Below are 21,972 nucleotides of genomic sequence, written 5' to 3'. Positions count from 1 at the left end.
GTTTTAAATGTTAACATTTAAGGAAATGTCAAAAACTAGTTCCCAGCTATAACTGCCGCCTCGGTCCAATTTAAAAACAAGTTATATTTTATGAGTCACTCATGACAACGATTGTTTGCACTTTGTTATGTCTTATATAAATATTTTTAGCAACACTAAAACATTTCTTATCTAATACGTAATACGATAAAACAATTGGCTTCGATATATGATTCACTTTACAAATGTAGAAAGAAAGCCATGGACCGAGTTATTTGGAAAAGGCTGGTGAATGCCTTTACACGGGAACTTCGTTCAGATGGTACTGAAGGCAGCTAGGATATAGGATAAAAATAAAATCAAATATTTATATTGTAATGATTGCAAATTAAACCAGCTTTTTCAAATGTTATGTGATATAATTATTGAAGGTTTATTTATTTACAATTTTTTTCAACTTTGGGGGGCAAAAATTCTTGCTTTAACATGTACTTTGTTTAGTTTAAGTTAGAAGTTTGAATATACATAGATATATATATAAGAGTTCATCAATTCCTCTATCAATTACTTAAAACATTTTCTTATGCGAAATACAGTGTTTTCTATTTTGTACTATAGGCCTGTAGCATCACAGCTCCTAGTTTGGTTTTTTATTAATTTTTTTAAATGGTATATATTCTTATAAAAACAAGAAAAGTCTATTTTAAATAATCAAGAAGCCTTATCTCTATATACTATCGTTATTTAATCCTTATCGTCATTTATCATGGGCATATCGCCACGCAACGATTCAAACACATTACATTGTACCAAATAACGTTGGGTATAGGGATGAACGACCGGGCTTTATTAGAAATTAATATAACCCCCTTTCACTGGGGGCACAACTATGGTTAATGACTCATAGCTTCCATCAAAGGTTAACTGATAAGAGCTGATTGAAATATTATCGATGAGTAATGTATGAGAAAAAAATTGTACTTTCATACAATTAGTCAACACTGTGTATTACAGTATTATGAAAATAATTGACAATCAAATTATATTTTTAAACCTATACCGTACGTGTTTTAAAATTATTGTTTACCATTAAAAACATAATTTAAGATATTACGTAATTAGTTAACAAAATCTACTCGTGACCATATAAAACTTACAAATCTTTTATGTTTTAAATAAATACATTGCACTATTTACGTTGTTGGTATATATATATAGAAAACTGTGGCCAAATTGCAAAATATTTCAGTATATCTATGATTTATACACGGTACAGTAATTGTATTCTTCATGCATACATAGAATATGGATATCACCTACAGACGTGCCGCTTTTTTGCTCGACTTGGCGGGAGCACTGCCGTGCCCCCAGATATTGTATTCAGCCAGTCCACCTATGAATGAGGTTCAACATGATTTGTTAAAGTATGAGCATCATTATTAGCATAAACTTATTTACAAAAAGTAAAATTGAATAAATACATAGGGCAATGGTCAGCATTAACGCTAATAAGCGATCTCTTCCAAGTAAACATAGTTTTAATTAATATATATAATAATAATAATAATAAGTCTTTATTCATTTAAGTTGGTACATTTTTCTTTTCATAGTGTAAGATTTGGGAACCCTTTTAAGTAAATATACCTGTGTTAGGGTTCCCAGCTCTTCCATAACAAAGTTAATTACATAAAATAATTTATCCAGTTCATTTCCTTTTTATTTTTTACTTGTTAAACCGTTATCATCACACCTGATTGTGTGCATGAGTAAGTGTGTGAGAGAGTGAATGAGTGAGTGAGTAGGTGAGTGAATGAATGAGTGAGTAGGTGAGTGAATGAGTAACGTGTAGCTATTTAAATCATGGGTCTCAAAAGCAGTTCTAATATATGTATTACCACTATCACTATCAAGAATTCGGTCAAATGTTAAAGAGCTTTATACAGATGTTTAGAGCAGTTCAGAACTAGGTTTACTGCTTCCACTCATTTAGGAGCCTGGTAACATACCAAGTATCTCCAGTCTCAACATTTAATAAACTCTATGATACAGACAACAACGTTTTAACCAAGATCTCTTAATTATTTCTCACCGTCCTTATGTTCAAATCGCTAATTCATAAGTAATAAACTAATACGGGTCAGGTGCTCAAAAGATAACTTACCACGACTCAAATATCCGTAATTTCATGTCATTATGCTATCGTCTAAAGTAGAACGGGGAATGGCAGACTGACACAGTTATGGATAATTAACAAATAGGATTTAGTAACACGTGTAGCACGCAAAAGGGATTGTCATTCGAATAATATAAATTCTAAATTCTTTACGCTTACGTGTTGGCCTAGTGGCTTCAGGGTGCGACTCTAATCCCTGATGTCGTCGGTTCGATCCCCGGCACCTATGGAGTTTTCTACGTGCGCATTTAACATTGAAAACAGTGTGAGGAAACCGGCTCGCCAAAGTCCTAAAAATTCGACGGCGTGTGTCAGGCACACGGGTTGTTTATTTACTTTTGTATTATAACTGTATGTAGAAGTCTGTTAAGACATAAGTATTGTTGTGTAAGTAGCCGATAGGTATGATAATAATACAAATAAGTGCTTACTGCTGCGGTTGTTAATATCCACATTCAAAATCACCATCAAATAATATAAAAAAGAGTTCTTAGCTCAAGGAAATGTTGAATAGAAAAGCAATGCAATGCAATTACTCAATTATATTTATTTAAATCTATGTTGTATTTCAGTATTACTTGACTGCCGGCAGATATGTAGGCAGTAGGGCAGTGCCAATAGGTACTTTAGTTTTAATGATGGGTAACATTAAAGAATAAATAGCTATAAATCTAGCTGGACATTAATACATCACCTGTTCGATGTCCCCACTTGATAGGAAGCTGATCGAAAAAAATAAAGGGTATTAACCTACTAAAGCACCAGGTGATAATAATGAACATTCTAAAAAAATATTTCTGTTAGTATTAAGTACTCACATTATAATTACAGCTTTCTAGAAAGTGGAACAAATCTTAAATACTAATATCTGGTAGCGAAACAAAAGACGATCCATAAGTGTTATAAAAAGTAATTTGAATAAAGAATAAAAAAATTTCGCCTTATTCTACGTTTGTAGAAAAATACGACGCGAGCAACAGAAAAATACTATTCTTCTTATTTTTCCCTAACGCGCAAAAAGAAGTATATATGCAACTTCAAAAAAACTTAAATTTTGACTACAGCTAATTTAAGGGTGTTTTTGTGACGTTGTGTGCGCTCATCGTAAAATTTTATCTCATCATTTTCCTTAACGCGCCAAAAGAAATATAACTTTAAAAATGGGGAATCAAAATCTCAATTTTATAGTACCTATTCACGGGAAGACCTCTTCATTTGTTGCCAACAAACAATGTAGTATATGACAACAAATCAATAGGAATCATTTCCATCAACGTTCGAAACGTATCGACGAAATAAATTCGCGTTTATATAAAAGATGTGCTCAAGTCGGACAATATAGGCACAGGGTCATTGGTGATTCGAAGTATTCTCGTGAGGGGTGATATGTGATATGTAATTTAAACTCCACATGTAATTATTAAAGGAAACCATTTTTAATATATTAGAAAACGTATTTATCAAAATGTATCAATTTAATCGTAATTTTGTCGCCTGAATTATAATTTTCATAATTCAAAAACACATTATTTTTTAATGTTAAACAAAAAATTAATTTCAAATTTATTTTATCACTGTCTATATTAATCTATATATAATTCGTTGATTTTTTTAAATTTTATAATGTTATAGGAGGCAAACGTGCAGGAGGTTCACTTGATGTTACGTGATACCGCTGCCCATGGACATTCGCATTGCCGGAAGGCACGCTAGTGCGTTGCCGGCCTTTTAAAATGTGTACGCTCTTATCTTGAAGGACCCTAAATCTAATTGGTTCGGAAATACTTCAGTGGGCAACTGTTTTTATATTGTGGTGCTGCGCGGCAAAAACGGAACGTCGGACGACAAGGTGACATTGATGATATATTGTTTTCTGCCTTGTCGTTCGATGATAAAACTCAGCTGCAGGTATAGAACAATATAATATACAATACTAGTAATGGTAAATGCGGTATATAATTTACAAATAACCGTGCATATATATGAAAGCAAAAGAAAGTTGATCTCTCAACTCGACCTTGAATTTTCTAGCATACTTTCAATAAGAATTATTTGATAAAACAAGTTACTCATTACTACCGTCACGCATGTTTGTTATTGCAATGGTTTCGACATTTTATAATGGCATTGTTTCTGCCACGCGCTCGCGTTACAAGTGTGTTACCAGTATCCATTGTCATATTTCAAGGAAATACTTGGACTCATTCAAGCGTGGGTCTATCTTGCTTTATTGTTTTTGCGATAACTTTAATACCTCAATGTCGTATCAATGTTATAATCATCGCAATGCGCAAAGGCATTTTTTACTCATCGCTTTTTCCGGGTCTACCTTCTTTTTAAAGTTTATGATTTATTCCTAACTCCTTAATTTTGACTAAAACTGTTGATGATAATGTAACGAAAAGCTTGCAAAGAGTTTTACTTACTCTAAATCTGGGTGTCTTATATGGAAAACTTCTCTGAAGGATACAACCCTTCTTGTGCGCTTTTCCATATATGTTTGTTTATGTAGTTGCATGTTTGTATACATTTAACTGCTCGGGGTATAAAACCAAGTATTATTTCTTAAGTAATCCCACTGGGGGAACCCAAGCAACGGGACAACAAGCTGTTCAATGAGATTTCACCCAAAACCAGCCTTGTCAGTCTTACTACACGTAGAAGTTTACTAGGCACCGCGCCAAGTGTCTTTATCGTCAAATCAGGTGCCAAGTTGATTTGTGAGTAAAGTATACTTAAAGGTAGTACAATAAATAAAAATCTTAATATGTCCACCAGAGTGCTGAACTCTGCGGCACATTATTGCATAGCGTACGACGAACAATAACAAATAGTGCGCGAATATTTTAGCAAAGTTCGCGTACAACTGTGCACTTGTGTGCGTGCTCACGGTTCAAGTAGTGGACTCGTGACGACGCACACACACTCGAGTCTTACTTACGCTACCAAAGGACAAAATTTTCCTCCCCATCAATAGCAACCGTCGGCAGAAACTCTTCTTAGTGAACAATTTCGTGAACAAGTGTGCAACCCTGTGCGCGCACAGAATTTACACAGCATTGCCGGTGGAGACAGAAGCCAAATGTCATACGCATTTAGCACGTGTTTCTGCTTTTGTGCACAAACTGTTTGTAAACAAATGTGCCGCACGCTATTTTGGTGGAATCGTACTTAATATTGAAGTTTTATTAACACGACAGTAGATAAGATCAAAGGCCAAATAGAATTGAAATGTCCTCGAATTGTCAGTGCCAATTTATTCAGCACTCACGGTATGCCCGCATACCATTCTTATTAAAATGCTTCAAGTTATTATTTCAGACCATAAATCAATTTATTTTAATTGCAATTGTGTCGATTGTAGTGTCTTGATTAAATGTAATTTGCGTGATTGTCATATTATGAAAAATAGATTCCTTACCAACAGAATATAAATAAAAACTATCAAACTTAGTTAACCTAATAAGATTTTTTATTAAATACTTGCAATACTAAATGAGGGTAGCTGGCAAATATGTAAAAAATGATTGCATCATTATTCACACAACAGTTGAAACAAAATAAATTGCAGACCTCTTTCTAGACGAAACGTGACATAAAATATGACTTTAAAATAGAATAAAAAATATAACAAAGTAAGTAGCAATTAGGTACATAATAATATGCTGATGAGATTACAAAGCAATGCTTTCAATTCGAACAATGTGATTTCTTAAGCGTTCAAAAAATGTTTTCCTTTTGTTGGCTTAGATGGCAATTAGACGACTTCCTCTGCTAACAATAGAATGTAAAAAGCAGCTGACGCGCATGACTTAATTGTGAATGAGGAGGGCACGACTCAATGACATTATTGACCAATTGACAGCCTATGGATGGTTTAAATTAAACTATCTTCCGCCCTTCATACGGGTGGATGTTGTGAATGGAAAAATAGTTTTTTTGGCGATAGCAAAAAAAACAGAAATAACACATTATTTATTAGCAAAATGAAGGTAGAAACAAGATGTAAATTGAAGGTCGTTTATATTTTAAAACAGAACTTTAAAAGACAATATAAATACACACGATAACAGACATCAGGTAAAAATAACAAAGGTTCATTGGTACAATTTTGTTAGTTCTTAAATGTATATTTACTCTGCCAGGTTGGCACGATTTTATTTCAGTATTTATACAAACAATTAATTATACACTTAAACTGTCCTAAACCATACTATCCATTGGCAAACTGTATAAAAATCCGTTCGAGACGTGGCCAGTCTATATCGGTATAATTTGGTTAAAATCTGCAATCGCAATATTATATTAATCAAACATTTCGAAAAAGATTACATATGCAATTCATCCGATTTTTACAAGAAATATAGAATAAATTCCAATTACTTACGTTAACATATTTAAATATTCCAAAAATTCATTAGTATATATAGTAAGCGTTTCATTTAATACTATTGTAAAATTATGTAATGTACCTAAAGCCAATAAGGTTTAGACTTAATTTCTCAAGAATTCTGGTAATTGAATATTACTAATGTGACATGAGACGTAATTCTTATCACCGAGAAGCCATAAATTCGTTTATTCGATTCCCGGCTGTGCACCAATGGACTTTCTGTCTATGTATGCATCTAGAAATCGCTCGAACTGTGAAGGAAAACATCGTGAGGCATTAGACCCAAAAAGGTCGACGGCGTGTGTCAGGATCATGAAACAGATACAGTAATCAGAGGCCCAGACTTAAAAAGGTTATAGCGCCACTGGTTTATTAATATTTTATTGTAGGGTTTTAATTAAGAGTACAAACTAACAGCCTTGAGTTAAGAATCCAATTATCCAATAAAGCGTCAGCACCAATAAGATATAAGGCCAATTAAAAGTTATCCAAGCGAGAACCAATCTAACATAATTTACACCTTAACAGTGGAATAATTAATCCGTGCTGTAAATTAGAATCGCTAGACGCTCTCAACTTGAATATCGCGTGCAAATTTTAATATTGACTTATGACTGTTCCAAATTTGATTTAGTTTTGGATTCTTAGCACAAACTATAGTCAAAACCGTTATATTAACCAAATATACTATACGTTATATAACCGAATATACCGGTTATATTAACCAAAATCAAAGGTCCCGGCCGAATTCTATTGTATTAGAATTTAGATACTTAATAACTACGTCATCGGCTGTCACGAGTATCGGTTTTTCGAACCAAATGTGAGTAGTCTCTACGATGTCGTTATAACATCGATTGTGGCTGTATTTACAAATTTTCTGGCCCGATTTGTTATCATATTTAAATATTGAAATGGATTCGATTTACAATAAGTTGGTTTTTTGAAAGTTAGATTTCTAACTTTATACATAAAACATATATGTTTTTAAAACACTCACGTGTACAGGACGTATGTTGGGTCCACTAGACTCTAACTAAAGGCTTAGTTACTTTTCCATTAATGCTAATAGGTAAGTTTTAAGTAGGAGTTTATTAATTTAAAAATTATCAAACTTTTTAAAAATTGACAGTTACTTCGAACTAAAAATTAGTGAAATTAACACTGAACTGAAGAGCGCTGAAAATTCCCCAAATATATGTATGGTTATATGTTATATTTGCTTATATGTACAAATATATAGAATTATAAAAACAACTTACATATTATTAACGAAAATAAACGAAACTAAAGCACGACAAGATTTAGCATTTTACCATAGTTTTTTACCTATAAAACAACATTTCGTCTTGCAAGATCAAAATGATAGTTTACCAAAAACGCTTTCAGTCGTGTTAAACAAAGAACCTTTCATATACAACTCATCATTAATGCTCGCCATTGTATGAAAATAGACTACAGTTGAAGGGAGTCAGACCGACTCAATGCCGAATTACTAAAAGCAATCACGTAACAGTCGTAATACACTGAGATTTTATTAACAGTTCTTTATTTTAATACACTTTCGATTTCAACCGAGAATTGGTTATAAATTGGACTATTGTTTTGTTTAGGCTTTAGATAAGATTCACATAATTAAAATAGTACGAAAGTAATTACCATGATCGGGTTAGTTATTTAACAATATATTATATATTTAGAATTTAATTTGCGGAATTCAACCAATTCCAGGCGTTATGCTAATCAAATAGCTATGTGGCAACCTCTTAAGCCGCCAAGGGCTAAATCCTACCTTTTGGAGCCCCGAATATCGCTCAGCATTCTACGGGAGAAAACAATAATTTCTTCCATACTATGTACTGTATTTGTAGAGTACATAGTATGGAAGTGTAGAGTAGTATTACTCATTCCTTGATAATCACGATTTCTTAGCAAGTAAATCATTTACGCACTCCAACCTACATAAAGTTCAATATACATAATGTAATAAAAATAATAAACCTATAAAACCGTTGCAAATGTTTATAACTGAATAGTTTTCATATGATGTTTTTAAAATTTTATTTACAATATATCGACCGTTCCTTAAGAATTAAAACCGACCTTATAGCAATTATATTTTTTATGTTAAACAATTTGTATGTAGGCAATACGACCTTGCTACGCACAAGGCGATGTGTGTAAAAAGGTACCTACTTCCGAAAGTTACTGAGGCCACATATCCAGATTACATAATGATGCATATCATTATACACATTTATTTATTTATTTATTTACAGCCCAAGCATGGCCAAATTCGAACTAAAAATAACATAAAACTAAATATTATACAATTATGTTAATTTTGTAAATTCGCAGAAAACCACCTGTTATCCACAAATTTTTTCCAAGTATATTTTTATATCAGTACATTACCGTCATGTACGTAACGTGCCTATATGTCGATACATATAATATAAGTTTTTACCTTATAACGTTTTATTACTTTCCGTTGAACATTGACAATAATTTTCATCCGTCTTAATTCTATGAGTTTAATTTTCATAATACGCAATAAAGGATAAGGAGACGAGAAACCTTCGTCATATCAGATAGTTTGTTATTAAGTCGCAATATTATTTATACATTAAAAGGCGTGGTTTTCTCATGGAATATAGTCCCAAACAAAGGTTGAGACGGGTAAAGCGACATTCCAGTTAGACTATGATAAAGCCTCTATCGTGTTTAGGGAAGGTATAAGTAAACAGGAAAAAATTTAGTGTTTTATTTGTATAGGGTACTTAAATATACTTAAACATAATTTGGAAACTTCTTCTTCAAATAAATAATATTTGTGTAGATTCAATGCGTGTCGCAGTCTACCTATTAAATGTCGTCTTTATAATTTAATTTTAATAAAAGGGGCGAATGCTTTTTCAAAGTTAAAAGAACTCACAAATAAATCCGCACTCAAAGAAAAATTAAGTAATTAAACCGCCTATGCAGTATGCATCTCAAACTCTCGGCAGATGTTTTTGTCACGTGTTCCTGTTTTGGTTTTCGAACCTCGGCAGGTGCAAATCTGTGCAAAAAATATGAAGCATCTGCGATGCAACAGCTTGCTTCGACATGTGCATTTTGATACTTGATTTAACATTGACTTAAGAGAATGTCACTAGATTAATATCATGTCATACGATAGTATTAATTTAAAAACAATTTAATGTAACATATAGTACTCAAACGTATTCTAGCCAACTACAGTAAGACCCTGTAAAAGAGAGTTATGAGTAACAAGACCAGATGTTCCGTTTTGAACGGGACTGTTTCTTTTTACAATTACGAGTCAAAATTTTCCCTTTTTCATAAACCTAGCGGCAATTTGAGCAGCAGAATTGAAAAAAAATCGTGCCAAGAGTTGATTCATATTTGAAATCGTCACCAGCTACATTAAAACAAATTTTGTTCATCTGATAAATATAACTCACATTTCGGGTACCTATATTTAGTGATTCGTAACTTTTTTTTCATTAACTACTTATTATTTGACCTAATTTAAATCAATTTCCCGTTTTGAGTCGAAGAATAAATGGTCACTATAATTATGACTTAAGTTTCTACATTGTAATATTAAAGGTGCCTTTAAAATTTTCCCGACAAAGCACTACTTACTAGTAACTAGAAAAATCCAACCATTTTTGCGATTCGAGCCTCCTGCACGTTTGTCCCCTGTTCTATAAAATAAAGCCCTACATCAAAACTCACTTAAAATTAAATAAGAATATTTCTTAATTGTATTCATTGGCCTTATGTAACAAAGAAGGTTAGTTTAGTTGAGCAATGAAGATCCTATTAAGCAATTTTATGAACGATGCCAAAAATGTAAGTACACATATACACGCACACATACAGAAATACAGTATTAACATATCTATACGATTTAATTAGACAGTTATGATTTCTTTTTTGAGTGTAATAATTTACGATTCGAAGTCGAAGAACTCTGCTATAAATAGATTGGTAAGACTTATCAAAGAGCGTAAGTTAGGGGTCTGTCACTGGCTATTCGAGATACTTGGTCCCCCAGCGTGGGACATGCTGATTGATCGTTTCCGTCTATTGTACGATCCCTTTCAATGCTAAAGTTAGTGACCCACGTTTGCTTAGAAATAATAAATATTTATTTAATAAATATAGGTTCATGCAACCAAAACGCTTCCAAGTTCCGAACTTTAGGTAATAAATCTATAGTAATATGACAAAACGGTTTTCTGTAACTTTTCATAAATACTACACTAATATTGTTTGTTTGTTAGTACTCCCTAGGTTTGAAGTATACTGTATCAATTAGAAAAGAATCTTTACCATTTAAATCCTATTCATTATTCCTGATGAACAGATTATAGAATAATCTCAAAAAAGTCATGATGATGTATGAAAACTTCGATGGAAGGTGTGAAAAAGAAGAAATTATATGTAAATATCTCCAAAAACACCGCGACACTTTACTATTTAATTGGACACATTTAAAATAATTATCCAGCAGTGCAGAACCAGGACTGATAAATAAAATATAAATAAACTCAAAAACTACCTTGTTTTCAAAAATAATTAAGACACATGGAGTAAGATGGTAATTAGGTCGATTCTCGACGAAACACTATACATTCTACTACAAGGATTAAATGGGTACCAAACGCTTGTACAATTTCAAAAATACTGAAAAATATTTTAACTAGATCTCTATATTCAGTTCACCACACCACTTAGCCTCATAAGTTTGTACTAACTGCAAACAGCCGAGCGCAATTTTAAACGCCTCATTTCCTCTATTATTCAGAGTACAACTATGAAAAAGAGGTGAAGTGATCTTCAGTATGATTGTATGAATTATTAAAAATTTTGCCAACTATAAGTTTGACCTTATTTCATCCTTAGACTTTTTTTATTTGATCTCGAAGAATGCAGCGTATATGAATATAGTGTAAGATACTACCGGGTACATTTGGTTAACATTAATTACTTGTATGACAAATAAGTGCCACTACTGATTAACTTATATACGCCCAAACCCAATAACCAATCTCAATCCATTTTTGTCCATCTGAGATAGAGATCTTAGTCCAAATATCGATAAAAGTGTGCAAATCGACGGATTGATACTATATAGGAGATTGATCGACTGTCACGGTCTGTACTCAGATTGTTTTCAATCTGAGATTGTGGATTAATTATTGAGTTCGGGCGATAATAATCAAAGATGTATCATGAGCCAAAGCAGTAGCAATTCTTCAGTGTAACTGTGGAGTCTTGGTTTTACGTATAACGCAGTTTTACATACATATATTAAAGGCAGATTAGTACGATAGCGTTTAATACTATGCCGATATGTAATACACATATCACTTTTTCTAAGATAACAGTAATTCGGCGAGAAGTTCGCCTAAATTTAAGATTGTGACGCAATAATAGGATTGATATATTTTCTGCACCAAACAAAGGACAAATAAACTAAATTACGCTGTTCAAGTTCATCATGATATTTTTATGACAGCGTTATAATTTGATAGAGTCGAATATTTAATTAAGTTCAATTTACTTTGTAAGACGTGGTAAGTTTGTAGTTTGATAGAAATGAACAAATTGTTGGCATCCATCTATCCATGATATCTTGGTTTATACTAATAATATAAAATACATTATGTGCGATATAGGCCATATTATAATCAGTTTTCTTAAGTAGGCTTGGCGAATGGCGATAACCCAGTTCGTATGGGAAAATGAAATGGCTAGGATTTAATGTGTTCCCATTTTCTAGGGTAATGGTACATTACATTGGTATAAACGCTTTATGGGTTTAGTACTTTCTTGTGTAATTTCTAAAATTGTACGTAAATATATAAATAATACAAAAACGAAGTAATAAATAACGTGCCAACTTTATGACCTATATATATGTAAATATGTAGTTGAAAATATTTCTACTGGCTTTGTTATCCCATTTAAGAAAGTAGATTTTCTACTGTAGCCCGTAATAGCATTAGTTCGTATTAGCAGCCTGAGCGTAGGTATAATGTTATTTACGTGGCACAACTTACATCAGACATAAAACCATAGAGGCCCTGAAGCTGAGATAAATGTAGGTATAGTAAAAGTATTTTAAATAATAAAATTTTTTAGAACTAAATTTCACACATTCACTTCTTAATAATTGCTAAGCCAATTTCTTCTTTATGGCGTATAACAAGGGAGAAAGCCAGGACAGATTAAACTTCCGAACTATGGTTGTTTTTAATTGTACATGTGTTATATGTACAAGACTACCTACTTGTCTTTGAAAAGATTTATGTATTGAATGCTTATTTTATGACTGATTTGTTTAAGGTAATCATAGTATCCTCAGTGTTTCGACTTTAAAAGGAGCTGACATTTTAAATTATTCTCATTATTAGAATCAGAAGATGTTATAAGCATACTGAGACATAAGACACGTCATAATATTTATCAACCACACAGCACGAAGGCGCCATAGTAACCCGGTTGACGCTTACGCATTTCCGAACCAGAAATATCTGTCTAATTCACGGTTTATTAATATCGTCTGACCAAGGGTTATTAACACATATTATATATAATTGATAATCATTATTGGTGCCTGAGCCTTAAGAGTGGTATAAATTATATACTTTACGAAAAAGTTCAAGAATAATTAGTTAAAGATTTACTAACTATACTAAGAAAAGTATTTTCCCTTGAGTGCCTTGGTGCCTGAGCCTTAAGAGTGGTATAAATTATATACTTTACGAAAAAGTTCAAGAATAATTAGTTAAAGATTTACTAACTATACTAAGAAAAGTATTTTCCCTTGAGTAAACCAAAAGACTCTAAATTTGTAGACTATGAGAGAAATTTATATTTGTAGTACAGTGAGTAGAGTATATATAGTTATCATTAATCAGAACTGTATGTATATTCTACTCGTCTGATTATATGGCCCAATGTACAATGTAATAGCCAAAAGAAAGCAAAAAATCTATTTCAGATAGCATGAGGCATCCCAAAGATATTGACAAAGGGTAATAAGACTTTAATTGACATTACATGCCTGAGCAGAAATTCTTCACCTAATTTAGTTACTAATTGCTGTGGTAGTATGAATCATTTGAGAAAGAAGTGACTATTTGTTAGTATTTTTTTAAAGTACTAGCATTATATAATAAAAAAGGAAGCTCATATACATTTACCGTTTATCATTTATTTCATTTATTAATGATTTAAAAAAATCAGTCATAGAAGTACAAGGATTATGTAAATTATATTAAAATCTATTGTTACTAAGTATCATATTTATTCTATTTGATAAGATACATTTTATCATTTAATTGTAACTGATAACTAGTATAGCACAGATATCCAGTATAGTTAAACAAATATAATACTAACAACTTTGTGAAGCAATCAGAAAAAAATTACATATTTGGGCACAAAAAACTAAAAAAATAGTCAATATAATATGAATACATTACATAATTCCATTTTCAATCCAAACTTAATAATATTAAAAAAGAATTACTATTTGGATTTATTAACAATCTAAAAGCAATTTATTTACAGCTTTACTGAAACAAAACCTTGTTAAAATGTATACTGGTATATTGAAGGCCAAGCCATTCTATTCTAAAAGTCAATTGTTTTGATTGATTGCTCAGAAATAGTTTGCACATTACTTCAATTCAGGCAATTGTACATTAACTATTGTTTACACTCTTCAGAATCAAAGAACTAGCTATTAGTTTACATTTACAAAAAGAATTTAAGTAGTTTTTAAAGTAGGCAGATCTAAATCCTCATGGTTACTTAACTTTAAACAATTACTACCATACTTTTTGTGTAGAAAGAGTTTAGTTTTAAATAGAAAGTAATGTTGTATTCTAGATTCTGCTGCTTTTTCACCAAGCCATTTTAGAAAAATTACTAACACATACAACTAAAAATGATATAAGATATAAATGTACTTTTACGGTAAATATATAACACATATAATTACACCTTGTATTTGACTACTAAAGAAACAAGTTATGGTAAGTACAAGTTCAATTTTCCTTGTTTATATCACCAGGAAACTTTAATTACTGCTTATACTTTCCCTACCTGTACAAGCTATGTTATTTAGATCATGTACATTGCCAACAGTACAGTAATAAGTCATTATAAAGGAAACATGTGCAAGTGCATATGGTCTAAGTATATATATATTAATTAAATTGTTATTAACTATGTAAGTAAATGAATACTACAGTTAATATGGTTGATATTTTTGAGGAATCTTAATTTATACAAATTATAGGGTTTTTATATAATACACTTATTTTGAAGAATGTCAAGATTGATATGTATAATATTTTATACATTATAATATGTAAACCAAATTTTATTGTTTAGTGTTAAATATTGGCTAAAATCAAGCTCAATAAATCATTTATATTCTCTATATGTGTTGTGATCTTTAGTTGTTAGTGATATGTTCATACTTAATTATAAGCCTATTGAAGTACTAGATCTTGCCAGATTAGGAAAATACACCATGGAGATAAAAATGTTCCCTTTATATTTAAATAATACTTAATATAGGCACTTATCTTTGGAATGAAAAACCTTGGTCAGATAAAGAAAGGTATGAAATTATGCTTAAAATACAAACATCAGATTACTTACCGAAAGTCCAAACTGAGGTTTCTTTGATGCGTTGGGGGTTTATTACTTGCATCCAGGCGACTACCGTGTATTGGGACATCTTCCAACATGCTCACGCACTGATGTTTTCACAACACAACAAAACCCATAACAAAACCAGCGTAAAATCAAAGAGTAAATAACAACATGGCGCCGTCGACACAGATTCCAAAGTTGGGAGTTTACGGAAATTTGGGAGTAAACGTTACTATTAGTAATATATATTGCAATGAAGGTATTCTTGCACCGAACAAATTTAATTAGTGGACTATGAAACGTAGGTCATCTAAGGTTTTACGATAACTCGTTCTCTGTATTTACTTTCCCTACTATCTTGATTAGACCACAATCATAGATTTAATTTTTAGAACCGTAAAAAACGACACGACACAACATTTTTATTAAAAAATAATAATACTAAATAAGAAAAATGGTAAAATAAACCAAATGAAGCAAATTTAAATTATTAGAAATCGATGAGTCTCCCAGTGAGACGACATTTAAAATCCATTCGAGTTTGTTTTTTTTTCTATCCTTACTCTTGTTGCTGTCAATACCAGTCAAAGCTGTCTCTGTTATTTGTCAGTTTTTCAGTTGTATTATTTTTTGCGGGATTATTTAAAATATGAAATAAAATTACTTATGTAATCAATTAAAATCCTAAATATTTAATAAAGGAAAGGTTAGCATATCTTGCAATGTCACAACTCACATTTTTCATAGTAATGTTTGCATAATTTTTGTTTAACCTATTTTTGTCTGTTGGGCTTGACACACTTCTAATTTTATAACAATTATTATTTTTTAAGATATGTAAACCATTAAATAGTGTAAATCAGAGTTGCTATAATTGATTATTACTATAACTTAGAAGTTATAGCAAAATAAAACAGACAGTTGACACCTGATGTAAATCATATTGTGGCATTTGGATTTTAGATTTCCAACAATTGACATATACTATACAAGTACAATATACATTGTTTGACATCCACGTTTGAATATTGAAAATTTTGCTTTAAAAACTGAAAACAAAACTAGAAACCAAATATTTTATACTTCTAAAGTTACTGAATAGAATATTACTCACAATGGAAGACAGTGTAGCGTTAGATTCAAGTAAACAGAAAGAATTTGTAAAGTCTGTTAAGGGAATAAAAAAATTATTAAAAGTAAGCGCCCAGGATTGTGAATTTGTTTTTGATAGGAACTGTTTTAAATTAATATTTTTTTTAGAAAAAAGATAAAAAAGATGATACAGAAGTCAAAGAAGTAATCAAAACTCCTCTCAAGCGCGTGAAACATGGAAGAATCAAGAAACGTATTCCAAGAGGTCTCGTCTATTTGTCTCACATCCCACATGGTTTTTATGAGGTTAGTTTCAAAATTCTATTGATACTAAAAAATAATTGAACATAATAAAACCAAAATTAAATTTATGTAATTTACAGAATGAGATGAGTCAATACTTTCGTCAATTTGGAATGGTTACAAATGTACGAGTTATCCGTTCTAAAAGAACAGGTAACTCCAAGGGATATGCATTTGTGGAATTTATGGATCCAACAGTAGCACAAGTTGTTGCGGAGACAATGAATAATTATCTTATGGGAAAGAGACTAATCAAAGGTAAAAAAACTTGCTCATGGAAAATAAAATATACCTGTGGAAATGTATATATATATATATATACTTAGTATATATTAAAAGGTTTTCTTACTAGTAGTTGTATCATGACATGTATCAAAGACCTAGATATTATAATTGTATTTACTATGCATAGAATTTTTACATTTGTAGTAAGCAGTCAAGCAGATATATATAAGTAAATAAATATTACTTCCAGCTGTTTACATACCTCCAGAAAAGCAAAAAATTAGCGCTAAAAGAATGCACTGGACTCCTCAAAATAACCCAACAGCTAATAGGAGAAGGGCAGAGAAAAAGGTATTTTTTTTAATGTTTATTTTGGAATGTAAGATACAGTTATCACTTATTTCCCGTCATTAAATACTTGTGTAGTTATATTATTAAAGGTACATATTTATCTAGTATAGGTAAGTATAGGTTATCTATGTAAACTTATCAAATGAAATGTTGGAAAGGAAATAAAAAATATTTATTTAAAGCAATATGAAATGTACTTAGCTGCTTAATGCAATGGGGTATAAGACTACACTCGTTTTTAAAGTAATCAGTCATTTTAGTCTGTTTGTCTCAGCCCAGTCTCAATTTTTTTTGAATTTTCCCTTTCTTACTCCTCAAGATAAGAGTATCATCAGTATTAAAAGTCATTGAAGGCAACAATTTTTTGCAAAACTCTTGTAGCGTTAAGAGCCTCAGAAATTGTTGTTGGCTGAAACTGTTCTTCAGGGTCTTGCTGGTCTTAATTTTTGTTAGTGTTATGGATATTAATTTCAGCTTCCGAAAGAATTTCTGAAATGGCCGGGAAAAGGTTCGGATGAGGTGGGAGAAAATGCGTAGGTAATAATATGCGTCTAAATATTTATTCAATGCTTATCAATAAGATTTAAAATCGTCCGTATTGTTTTGTTTTGCTGGGACAAAAAGCCGCTGAATATTGATAAAGTTTCGTCATTGTAAGTGATATGCCGCTGTTTCCGATGTTTTTATAGGCGGTATGTTTGCTGAATGGTTTACTAGAGATTCGGGCAGTACCTTACAATCTGGCTGTAATAACCGATCGGTCGTCGACGATTCGATGTCTTTATAATCGGTTTCAACTGTATTAATATTATGCGTAAGTTCTATAGTAAACTTATCAATATTTTTCTATACATAGATAACATTTCATAAATATATAGCGAGGGAAAGTTGACTATATTTAGATATTAATTTCTTTGAATTTAATCTCTCGGAGATTCCCTATATTTAAAATTATAGATTGCACGAATAGCCCTCTTCTACAGGATTTAAATAGTTTCTAAATCAGCTGCATGAATTGTTAGAATTTTTTAATGGCGTAAGTTGCAGAACTAAGTCTCTTCGCCAACCTGTTGCTATGAGAAGACCACTGAAGTTTTCCATGGTGATTCCAAGAAATACAGTATTATCCAGATACAATTCCTCATCATTTATAATTGGTCTAGTATCCATAACCCTTGCATTTTGCACAAAATTATGCATCTAAAAACGAATGTTTTGCATAAAGTAGAAGTATATTCATACTGAACCAATGGACAATTAAAGAGAGATAATATACATTGTTCACATCGTCAAAATTTGTTATTTCTCGTTTGATTTTAAAAATTAAGGACGGATCATCAGGAAACAAAACTATTTGATGTTTTTTTTTCTACCATGAAAGTTATATCTTTTATATAAACAAGAAATATGAAAGGACCAAGACTTGAACCCTGTGGTACCCCCATATCTGCTGCCGATCCTGAGGACTATAGGTACGGAGTTTTCCGATTAATGTCTGAGGCCGATAATGGATGTCGCAGAAAACATCTAAAGTGTTATGATACTCCTCTCTAGTCTTAACTATATATATATATATATATAAAACTAATCATAGGCATCGGCTGTCAAACGACCCTTCGTAAAACCGAACTGATTATTATATATATAGTAGTAGTTAGTATAGTAATTTGTTTGCGTTAAAATGGATTACCAGTTGATTTAATATATGTGTAGGTAGTACAGAAATTGGTCTAAAGTTACTGGAGTCGCACATAGTACCTGCTTTAAATAATGGAACTACTATGTTTTATTAGATAGTGAAACTCGCCACTTTCAATACAATTCTTGCGTAGGAATTAATAGCAATAACATCAATATTGCTACTAATTACTTTTACAGAAATACCCCAAAGATAGTGGTACCCCGGTCGTGTTCTTAATGTCTATGCTTTCAAATATCCTAATTATATCCGCACCGTATGCGGTCGAAATGTAAATCTGACCTTACACTTGTTAACATTATCTTTGAACAGTGATTCAGCGAGAGATATTTCATTTAAGGAGAAGTAATTTAACCTTTAATGCTCATAGAAATTTCCCGTTTTGTCAAAAATGAAATATATGATTTAAATTAAATTCCATTATGTGCAGCATTTAATTGAGACTTTCAGACTGATAGTGGCCAGAAACAGAAAATGTTATTTCAGTTTTATGGCTGCACATACATTACATCTGAATGGGGAATTTGCTTGATAAGTAAAATTGTAATTTGAAAGATGCTAACCAACTTAACCAAGTGTTTCTTTTTTTTTTTAGAAAATCAATGCTCCAAAATCTGAAGATGCTGATACTAAGGCAGCACAGAGTATGTTGAAAACGTAAGTATAGAATCATCAATTGAAGCATGTATATAATAGTAATAATTAAAAATCATAATTAATTTTATTTGGATAACACTTTAATGGGTAACAAAACTAGTACAAACATAAAAAAAATTGATGCATGAAAAATTATGACTAATTTATATTATTTATTAAGTAATTATAGCTTCTCGTGTTATTGTTTAAGATTAAAATCAGATTGTTTGTATCAGCTTTAGTTTTTATGATACATATAATTAAAACGCTTTTTTACAAAAATCTATTGTTTATTAAGAAAACTGTTAGAAACAACTAATATTTCTTAAGCTAATTCTTTTGATTGCCGTAATTCTTAATGTCTGATTCAAAGCTCCAGTAATAGACTGCCTTCATTTGAGCATTCTAGTGACCCGTCACATTCCTCCGTATTTTGACCAAGGGAAATAGAATCCCTATTTCCCTTAGTAACGGCCATTTTCATATACATATTTAGATTTTATAATAACTAATACAGTATCGCAAATACTTTGCATTCATAAATAAATCTGAATTTATTAATGTTCAGTTTAGGACAAACAAAAAAGAAACTGAAGGAAATAGGAATAGCTTATGACTTTTTTAAGCCAGTTGATGTACCGGAAGGTATAAATTATGTACATGACAAAGTTGAAACTGATGAGAAAACTGGTGACATAAAGAAGGAGAAAAGCAAAGATGACAAGAAAGAAGTAAAAGTGGCATCTGAAGATAAGTTAGATGTTAAGAATACTGGTAAAAAATCAAAAGGTAAAAATATTAAGTTGAATGAGACAACTGATAAGAAAAAGTCTAAAGTAAATGAGCAAGGTGTTAAGAAAAACAAAAAAGGTAAACAAAGTGCTGCAGTTCCAGAAGTAAAGCAAGATGAGGTTGAAAAAGAAAAAAATGAGAAAAAAATTGCCAAAAGTCAAAAAATAAAGAAACAAAAATTAGAAGAGTTAAAAGTAGAATTGTTAGAAGACTTTATTAATATACAAGAATCTGATGGTGATAGTGATGGTTCATTAGAGTTTGATTCTGATGAATTTGTTAAAGCAATGGGTGAAGAGTCCTTTGACTCAGAAGATAATTCATCTGATGATGAAAGTAGTGCAAATGAAGAACCAGCCAAGATTGTAGGCAGGTTAGTAAACATAGCAGCTTCCTAATGTAATGAAATCTTTCTATTGAATTTGTGACTAAACAAAATTTACCATTTATTTATTGAAAATTAAGGATTTACAGGTTGTAATTTCTTGTGTTAATTTCACTTCCAATCTAGTTAAGTTAAAATAAGTTACTAGTCGTAAGGACCCCTTCATTTTATAATTATTAATTATGAAGTTTTTGTGCTTGATATAGAAACAGTATAAGAAAACATTGAATAGTTTTACGGGATAAATATTTTTCTTTGTTATTAAAGCTGACTGAAGTGATAACAGTGACTGCCAAAGTATCAACTTTTATCCCCACAGATTAGAATATAAATGTGAAAGTTTTAAGTGATAGTAATGTATTTTGGTATGATTTCAGAAAACGTCAAGGTAAGAAAAGTGCACAACCGACTGATAAAAAAGGTGTTAAGAATATTAAAAAGCAAGAAAAGCCAGTTGTAGCGCCTAAAAGGAAAGCTGAACAGAGTAAGTAAACAATGTGTGTTTAATAAAATGGTTTGTAATTGTGATCTTAATTAAGGTAGGCCTTAATATAGGCAGACTAAGCGATAGGCGTGCAAGTCACCATGACTTAGTCATGATGTCAACTTTACATATAAATACTTAAACAGTTTAATATAAATACTTATAATCGGGATCTAATCCAAACACATTTTTTAAGTTAACATTTTTTCTATCTGAACTATAATACCGTTTACGAGTAATGATTGAAATCATTTTATTCCTTTACTACACATTTATCCTTTCGTTGAAATCGTTCGCACTGTTAATTCCGGTAGGCCAAATTTCAATGATAAATTAAAAAAAAACATTGTTTGATTATGAATTTTTATAACTTAATAAAGTGTTATTTAAAAATTAAATTTTAATAATCAAATTTTTGGACAGAAACTGATATTACTTTTGCACGCATTGTTTCAGAACCTGTACAGACTAAGAAAGTAAAGTTTGAGAAGCAAAATAATAAGAAGACTTTAAACAAAGTTATTAAAAAGAAGAAATAAAGTATTTAATTATTTTACTGTCTCTGAATGTTGCTCAAATCCTCATCTTCATCATAAAATATAGAGTTGAAACCATTAATTTTTATACACAGAAAATTATCCCTACTTATGGGCCCTCGTTTGTAATTAAGTATTATCTATGTTATCATCATAATTAAATTCGAAAGAATTGCGTTGAATTTTAAAATGGCGCGAATGTGAGAATTCGGCGACTACGAGTTACGGGAATGTTA

The 21,972-nt window shown here is 31.1% G+C and overlaps 2 protein-coding genes across 2 annotated transcripts in view; one reads left to right on the top strand and one right to left on the bottom strand.

Moving 5' to 3' along the window:
• Positions 1 to 15,785, bottom strand: part of LOC111004184 (phosphatidylinositol 4-kinase beta) — a 44,717-nt gene extending 28,932 nt beyond the window's left edge. The window contains exon 1 of the mRNA XM_045629026.1: positions 15,240 to 15,785. Within this exon, the coding sequence (XP_045484982.1) occupies positions 15,240 to 15,328 (89 nt within the window). The 5' untranslated portion in view covers positions 15,329 to 15,785. The remainder of the gene's footprint in view (positions 1 to 15,239) is intronic.
• Positions 15,786 to 16,216: 431 nt separating this feature from the next.
• On the top strand, positions 16,217 to 21,753 carry LOC111004168 (MKI67 FHA domain-interacting nucleolar phosphoprotein-like). The gene is made up of 8 exons (XM_045629028.1): positions 16,217 to 16,429; positions 16,494 to 16,631; positions 16,709 to 16,886; positions 17,104 to 17,204; positions 19,499 to 19,560; positions 20,108 to 20,704; positions 21,094 to 21,200; positions 21,657 to 21,753. The coding sequence occupies exons 1-8, from the start codon at positions 16,349 to 16,351 to the stop codon at positions 21,737 to 21,739; spliced, it is 1,347 nt and encodes a 448-aa protein (XP_045484984.1). The 5' UTR covers positions 16,217 to 16,348; the 3' UTR covers positions 21,740 to 21,753.
• The last annotated feature ends 219 nt before the right edge of the window (positions 21,754 to 21,972 follow it).

This window comes from Pieris rapae, chromosome 7 (genome assembly GCF_905147795.1).
Source record: "Pieris rapae chromosome 7, ilPieRapa1.1, whole genome shotgun sequence".
Taxonomy (NCBI): Eukaryota; Metazoa; Arthropoda; class Insecta; order Lepidoptera; family Pieridae; genus Pieris; species Pieris rapae.
Note: the sequence above shows the minus strand (reverse complement) of the source record. Positions and strands in the feature narration are given on the sequence as shown.

Coding starts and splice junctions, on each gene's coding strand:
- LOC111004168 (XM_045629028.1), top strand. CDS start 16,349: ATGGAAGACAGTGTAGCGTTAGATTCAAGTAAACAGAAAGAATTTGTA. Junction 16,632..16,708: donor TCCCACATGGTTTTTATGAG/GTTAGTTTCAAA, acceptor TGTAATTTACAG/AATGAGATGAGTCAATACTT. Junction 21,201..21,656: donor TAAAAGGAAAGCTGAACAGA/GTAAGTAAACAA, acceptor GCATTGTTTCAG/AACCTGTACAGACTAAGAAA.